This window comes from Ostrea edulis, chromosome 2 (genome assembly GCF_947568905.1).
Source record: "Ostrea edulis chromosome 2, xbOstEdul1.1, whole genome shotgun sequence".
NCBI classification, from domain to species: domain Eukaryota; kingdom Metazoa; phylum Mollusca; class Bivalvia; order Ostreida; family Ostreidae; genus Ostrea; species Ostrea edulis.
The window spans coordinates 32,365,379-32,373,778 of record NC_079165.1 but is presented as its reverse complement, the minus strand read 5'-3'; the positions used below and the strand labels follow the sequence as shown (position 1 = coordinate 32,373,778).

At 37.4% G+C, this 8,400-nt stretch overlaps 1 protein-coding gene across 1 annotated transcript; it reads right to left on the bottom strand.

Moving 5' to 3' along the window:
* Window positions 1-6,978: 6,978 nt before the first annotated feature.
* LOC125679878 (uncharacterized) lies at window positions 6,979-8,182 on the bottom strand. The gene is made up of 2 exons (XM_056153358.1): window positions 7,739-8,182; window positions 6,979-7,020 (listed from the first exon to the last, which is right to left on the bottom strand). Exons 1-2 carry the CDS (start codon window positions 8,180-8,182, stop codon window positions 6,979-6,981), a joined length of 486 nt encoding a protein of 161 aa, XP_056009333.1.
* Between the last annotated feature and the right edge of the window lie 218 nt (window positions 8,183-8,400).

The following is an 8,400-nucleotide window of genomic DNA, read 5'->3' as shown; positions in this document are numbered from 1 at the left end:
AAGTACGTTTAATATGTCAAGTTGTATGACGAATGGGGGAGAGGTTGGTGGTATTTCAACCCCCAGACTCTACAGTTACTATGCGCCTTTTCTCGGACATCTACATCCTCTAACAAATCATAACCCAGTCATGGTATCAACCATCCATCCACCCCACCCTTTTAACGTTTATCGCCAGAGCCGTTCTTACGAACTACAAATTGATAATATTTGTTTTACACATTGTCTTGACAAGAGTATCAACAACTGAATCTCGTTCACACTAACTGTCTTGTACCGTAAAAGTCAGCATTACATTCTGGGTACCTCATTAAGATTGTAATTAGATGTATCATTCTAGACAAAAGCAATTCAACGCATGAGGGAAGTTTTATTATCGTACAAAATCAGTAAATATTTGGTCAAACACTCAAACAGATGGTTCGTTCCCAGTTACTTTTCACATCCCCCATTTGAAATTGCCGGCTACGGGCTTGGTTGGTTAACAAACAATAATCACTATAGGTATTACATTATAATTTCCCCCTATAATTAACTCTTACATGTATAAAAAGTTTTCTTCGTGTAAAATAAATTTTAAGATTGTGATCGTTGAAGCAGAAATAAAAATAGTATGTGGGTAAACCTTATTGATCAATATAAAAAAAAGACTCGGTTGTTATGGGGTGTCATCAGTTAATATTCTTCATATAACCTTCAATTCCATTTTAATATACGGTGTATTATGAGGTGTATTCGTCCTTATTTGACCTGGTTCACATAAAGTGCAGAGTTGGATACGTGGAGGCTGGGGCAAATATTCTGCCCTTCCCGCCGTTACTAGAGGCTTGACCTTTGACGAGCATGTCTTCTTGCTAAGAATTCATAATAACATAATACATATATGATAGCAAAGAAATATTTTGTTTTTCGGTAAACATATTAGAGTAATAACTGTCGATAATTGATTGATTAATTAGCAAACATGGTTGGATTTCAACAGGACATCAACAGTACACCAAATTCCTAACGTGTACTGCGCGCTGTAGTTTCAGATTGAATGATTGTTTTGCTGTTTTTCGCCACAGTCAACAATTTTTCAGTTACCTGGTGGCGCCCAGTTTTTATTGGTGGAAGAGAGAACCCAGATACAATGTACCTGGGAAGAGACTACCGACCTTCCGAAAGTTGGGGAAACTTTCTCACCTACCGGCGCGAACGGGATTCGAACCCGCGCCGACCAGAGGTAAGAGGCCGTATGGTTTTCAGCGCGATGCTCTAACCACTAAGAAGCACTGTATTTCGCTTTGCTTTCTGTCATATTTCAAATTTTATACATGTAGCCTAAAACAGCTAATGAAATTAAGATGCGATCGTTTATACGCTTGACACGTTTGTTTAAAATATGTTGTCTATTGTGACCCATATTTTGATTATTGAAATTCGAATCTCGTATTTTGAATGTCGAATGAACCATCTGGGCTTTCGTAGATAATACCAATGTATTCTCAAATAGTTTTATCTAGGCAAGGCGCACGTGAACATATCATGATAAAGGGGTAGCTGGGTGAATATTGAGGTACATACATTGTATTATTAAAATCATGACATACCGATGTAAATAAAAGAACAGAAGAACTATATATAAAACGGAAATCATGCTAAGAAATACATAACTTTGAGTTTATGGACATAAATTAAAAACCATGAACGATGCATTGTTGAAATTCAAAATATTGATAGAACGAACTTAACGAGACAATTATTAAATCGTTTACATTGTCAGATGCACATCTGTATCACATTACTACTCCATTAAATTATTCAAATTTTTTCACCATTAAAATGCAAATTTAATACATTTTACCAATATCCCTTTACAGTATTTACAAGTATCATAATGAACAGATATTTACATTGGGATCTAAAATGGTTGCCCCCTAAACAGGTGTGCAGTTGCCGTGATCAAAATATCAAACTACATTTTCAATGCAATTACTTGTTAATAAGGGTATAGTGTTGAATATATGTAATCATTAGTTACATATTATGTATAATGAAATGTATAGAGCGTGCAAGGTATAGATCATAGATGTTTAACACCTAATGCTATTAAAGGTACATACATTGTACATACTAATAATCAAGATTTTTTGTATCCGGGAAACTAAAATATTTAATATGTACAGTCCCTACTTTCCCACTTGAACAATGAATTAACGCACGCAGAGCCGAATGGCAAGTACGGTAGACACAAGATGACCGATTTATTCGGAGAGTCTCGGATGTTTTCATTGCATTGTACTTATCTCATAATCAGGTATGAATAAAAGATTATTTATGTACATTTAAGGACATACGCGAGGTTTCTCAATTGTGTGTTTTTGTGACATTCACGTACAATTCACTTGCATTATTTCTCATTTCTTCTAAAACATCTTGGGGTATAGTACCATGTCTGTCTCAGAGTTGGCATATTTTGATAGTTCCTAGATGTAAACTTAGATCTTGTGTATTACAGTAAGTTGCATAAATAAATGTTGCTGTAGAAAAGAAGGATAGAACAATCTTTTGGAATAATTGGAAATTGAACCCGGACCCTTGCATTACTAGTGAGGTGATCCAACCACTGAGCTATACAGGTCAATATACATAGTTTGGTAAGATTACTACAATATAAAATTCAATCCTATTTCGGAAATCATACAGCAACTCTTCATATCGAGGAGATGGAAAAATAATTATACCCCCCGCAACAAGTGGGGGTATACTGGAATCGGGTTGTCCGTCTGTCCGTCCGTCTGTAGACGCAATGGTTTCCGGGCTCTAAAGCATTATCCTTTCCACCTACCGTCACCATATCATACATATGGACTACCCATGGGATGAAGATGTTCCCTATTGATTTTGGGGTCCAAAGGTCAAGCGCACTGGACATCGAAGTAGCAATATGGTTTCCGGGCTCTCAAGCGTTATCCTTTCCACCTACCGTCACCATATCATACATATGGACTACCCATGGGATGAAGATGTTCCTTATCGATTTTGGGGTCAAAAGGTCAAAGGTCAAGCGCACTGGACATCGAAGTAGCAATATGGTTTCCGGGCTCTAAAACGTTATCCTTTCCACCCACAGTCACCATATCATACATATGGACTACCCATGGGATGAAGATGTTCCCTATCGATTTTGGGGTCAAAAGGTCAAAGGTCAAGCGCACTGAACATCGAAGTAGCAATATGGTTTCCATTTAAATTCATTAATGGCTTTCTTCATCGCATGGAGATGCTGTGTTCCTAGATACCTTTTGGATCATAATACTGAAGTTTTACCTATTACCAACACCCTTTGGGAGATTGGGGTAAGCGGGGGATATTCTTAGTGAGCATTGCTCACAGTACCTCTTGTTTTAGAAAAAAAATGTACTCCGAAACGTCGAGACACATAAATCATGTGTGGCTCTGTTCAAAAGATTAGGCATCCTAACTATAGGTCTCCGTCATTGGCAATCGAGACCTGACCAAAAGAACCAGAGCCACTGCTACTCCACTCAGAAGTAGAACCTCCGGTTGATTTGACACTCTCACCAGGTATTAACCAGACTAATGAGGGATTAGTGCCTACTAAACCAATACCTGCAATAGAGGAACATAGATCCGCGTACGACCTCCTCCATCTGGATCCAAGATTCTTCCTCCTGATATCCCCGTCAAGTTATAGTATAAGGAAAGCACATCAGTCCTTCATAGGACATGTACAGGATAGGGAGAGGGTCATTACAACACAAATCAGTAGTGTAAAATTCTTCCCTTGAGGACTGGACCATTTTTGAAAAAGTTGAAACAGCAGTCCTTCTTGATGGAACCTTCAACAAACTACAATTTATTTAGTACTAAACGACGTGACCAATCAAACTGAGAAGGATATTCACCATCCAGAAAAAGTAGACGCCGTCACTCAGTGCTCTGTTGCGGCTGATTGACTAACTGAACACCCTAAAACGAGGCAGCTTCATCTTCAGAGGAGGTTAGAGTTACGTTTCATGAACTTCACATACTATACCTATTCGAGTTAACTTGCTTGTTAGCGGTTGTAACTTTAAAATAATCGTATTAAATCCATATCGTTAGGTACAATGTTATAATGTTCATTCAGACTAACCACGTATAATGATGGAATATTATACTCTGAACTCGATGTTTAAAACTATGTAAGTATTTGTGAACAACGTATGATAACTGATGTTATATAACTTTATTGATCTCCTTTGTATATTATTCTGAAAAATGTTTTGTCTCTTATGTTTTATATTGGTACATTGTACAACGTTATTGAATAACATTTAGGAGAAACACGCCACGATAGATAAACGTTTATGACGTAATCAGTAGGGGACGTTACTATGACTTTTGTAAATAAAAGACAGCTGTTTTAAAAACTGAAGCCCGTAGATAGCAGGGAACGACTCAGTATACGTCGGTATAGGGCAATGGATGGTATGTACTAAACAATTCAAAGTCTAGTTACTTTTAACCATCTGTTTATTTTAAAGTGGGATATACATTTTTATACTAATTTACAAACCATTTAGAAGGCATTTCCAAGATCAGTTCTTCACTATTATTTATAACTAGATAATGTTGTACCAACCAAATAACGAGTTATCATTTTATGTGAGAATATAATTGGACCAAAGGATCGTCGCAATAAATATTATAAACTTTATACAAAATATTCTTGTAACTATTAAGTGAAAGTTTATTTAAAATGGACTAACAGTTGGTCATCGTTCGTTATATAAATTACGATCAATGTAACCTTGACAAATGACCAGAAAATAACAGCGACCCACGCTCATGTAATTACCCCCATACCCTCGGTTCGTTACAATATCTTTGGTGCACTTAAGGGATATGTAGTTTCAAAGATTAATCATATGCAGCCCTTCACCGGCAGTGGTGACGTTTCCATATGAGTAAAAGATTCTCGAGTCAATCATATAGCAGTTTCCACTACAAGTTTAATATTGGTACTTTTAGTTTATCGGCAGTTATAGGTATTGTAAATTTTATATACGTTTTCCCCCTGAAATGTTTTAATTGCAGACGACGTGTGGTGCTCACGTGCATCAACATCAAGAGGAAATACAGTATGACTTGTGCTGCCATCGGCAGCACAGAATCTGCGAAAGTGGTAATTACATTCTTATCCTTCTATAATTTTCAGTTTGGTTAATGAAAGGGAGAATCATTCACATGCAAATAAGAAATTCGATTTTCAAACATGAATTTTATAATCATGCAAAATCAAAAGGCATTTTTTAAAATAGTTTTTTTTTTTTAGTTTTCAAACGGCCATCGCCAGACATACAGAAGACTTACGCAGTGAGGAAAATTTACAGTGGAGTTAATTGCAGCAGACGACAGGAAAATGAGGTATTTGTCTTTCGGCAATTTAAAGTATGATGACATAAATTACACAACCCGACTCAAGCGTAGTATTAATATTTGGTTGCAGCCTCAGGATACTTCTGATAACACAGCTGATGACTAAGCTGCATTTCATGTTTCACTAGAATCAGTTCCGTCAGTTGGTGGAGATGCAGTAACAGAGAAAGTTATATAATTATATCTATTAATTAGATCAAATTAATCATTCTCAAACCATGCTGAAATTGTTTGGTGGAATTGATATACATGTACATGTAATTACAAGAATCATTATAAGTTTATTATATTCTAGTCAAGTTTTATGTGTCGCATTAATTATCAAAATTATACATAAATAAATTCTTTATATATATATTTACACATAAACACTATATACCAAGTTTGGCCCCACCTTGGGGTCAGAACCCCTACCCCGGGGTTATGAAATTTAGAATTTTGGTAGAAGCGTTCTTGCTCATCATTACTATATACTCACTTTCTCTGCTAGATGCTCAGGAGTGAAGATTTTAAAAGAAGTACACCATTTTCACAGTTTTTACCCCAAAATTTATGACCCCTTAGTGTGGGGGTCATAAAATTTACAATTTCCGGTCTCCTTCAGCTACAGATACTACAAACGAAATTTGGTCAAGAGTGGTCCAGTAGTTTCTGGGAAGAAGTTGTTAACAGACGACACACAACGCCCGATGCTGACCAATAGCAATTATTATCCCTTCGCGCAACTAGTTGCGGAGGGGATATAGCATCGCTACTGTGCGTGTGTGTGTTTGTGTGTCCATTACATCTTGTGGGCAAGATTTAAAGAGAACCTTTGCACTAACGATTCTCAGCCTTCTCATACATATGTGGCATTGTAAAAAGACGAACCCTATTCATTTTCAAGTTAATCGGTGATATATTTCTTAAATATCGCCTCTTTACTACCTAAAAACCGTGAAATTGTACGTACGAGTTGACAATACCCACTTCCGGTTAATTTAAACTGGTACCCTGTCAAGTTACGATTCTGGTCGCTTCGGTTGCACCAATTAACAGGAAACCAGTTTAAAGAAAACGAAACAGCTTACGTCTGCTGCAGGTAAGTTTGTATTTGTGCATTGTCATATATGTGCACGTTGGCGTGCGCAAAGACAGTCTGTAGGAATTAAAAGCGCCATCTCTGACATTGAGTAATTAAGATAATTTGATGAACATCGCCGTTTCATTACCAGATTACCCCACGTGTTTACAATGCAGAATTAATTATTGAGGCTTACGTAATTCTTGGAAGCTATAAAGATATTTCGATACAAGCTTCGTCGACCTGTCAACACCGGTATATTGTCTTTTTACATAACGAAAAAATATTGCTTCCGTTGGAATTTTCTGCGTTTATGCATTCTGCATACAACAACTGTGAGGTATATTCAGGTAAGTAAATTACTGAAATTTAGTGTATACGTGATATGTTTCTGCTAGGAATAAGGGAAACTGCCCAATCACGTATGTATACCCCCCCCCCCCAAGATAATATGCACCTTGATAAGTTTATTAAAAAGGCCATATTAATTAACACCCCCCACCACCACCACCTAATGATATTAGAGGTATCTGAATTTTAATCAATAATAAATAGCAATATATATGTAACAAAACCCTATGTATGAATATAATGCATGCATATGTTCATGATATTTCCTGCCGCGAGGGGATGCTCCGCTTAGCGGTGCCCTTGTTATTATTATATTCATTTATAAAGCGCAAAATTACCTATAGTTTCTATGCGCTGTACAATGTTTGTGCTAATAATCATTGGCAATATACCAATAAAAGACCTGCAAGAGCTATAAAGAAAATGATAAAACAATAGAAAGAATTAAAATAAAACATGGTAGTAAAATGACGAAGTGGTTGACTTTAAGTTGACAAGATACAATTGGCATACAGGTATTCGTATGCTGGATCAAAATTCAGTTTGCAAGAGCTTGCACATGGAATCCTTGATATTACACTGAATTTTACATTCACATGGCATATTCACGCTTGAACAAGAGTGTTTTAGGTTCTTGCGGAACGCTCCATGTGCTTCAAGCTCTCGAAGTTCCAATAGCAGTTTATTCCACAATTGTGCACCTAGTGTTTTTATGGCTCTTGTACCGTATTTGTTTGATTGTTTCTTCACTACCAGTTTCCATTGGTAGGATGATGATCTCAAGGTCCTATGTGGCTGGTAAACAGGACATAGATCTCTCATATATGCTGGTGCTGAGAAAGAGTGTAGTGATTTATGTATGGTTGTCAGCGCTTTTAACACAACACGTTGATTTACCGGCAGCCAGTGTAGTTGTTGAAGTACCGGCGAAATATGTTGTCTGTAGCATGTTCTTGTGAGACAACGTGCAGCCTTGTTCTGAGCCACTTGTAGTCGGTGCATGTGGCGATCGGTCATGCCAAGCTGGAGGGCATTGTGATAGTCAAGGTGAGATATGACTGTTGCATTGATGACCTTCGCACACGCTTCCTGGGTGAGATGGTGTTTCACCTTGGATATTCTCCTGATATTGAAGTACATCTTCTTTACCACGGAGTTGACTTGTATTTCCATTGATAAGGTGGCGTCCAGGGCAGCACCGAGATTTTTAACAGTAGACTTAGGTGTCAATATTGCCTCACCAATCTTCAGACGGATATCCTTCATAAGGCACTGGTGGGCACTAGCAACCACCATAATCTCAGTTTTTCCATTATTGAGTTTAAGTTTGTTCACAGTCATCCTGGTTCGGACACTTGCTATTCATTACTCCATAATGTTGACTTGATAGGTCCGCTTGGTAGTGTAGGTTTTTTTTTACACTCAAACGGCTGTGAAGTTGAGTGTCATCTGCGAACCCATGACGGTTCATGGCATATTGGTTAATAACTCTCCTGAGTGGAAGAAGGTACACCAGGAAGAGAAGGGGGCCGATAACAGACCCTTGGGGCACTTCGTTG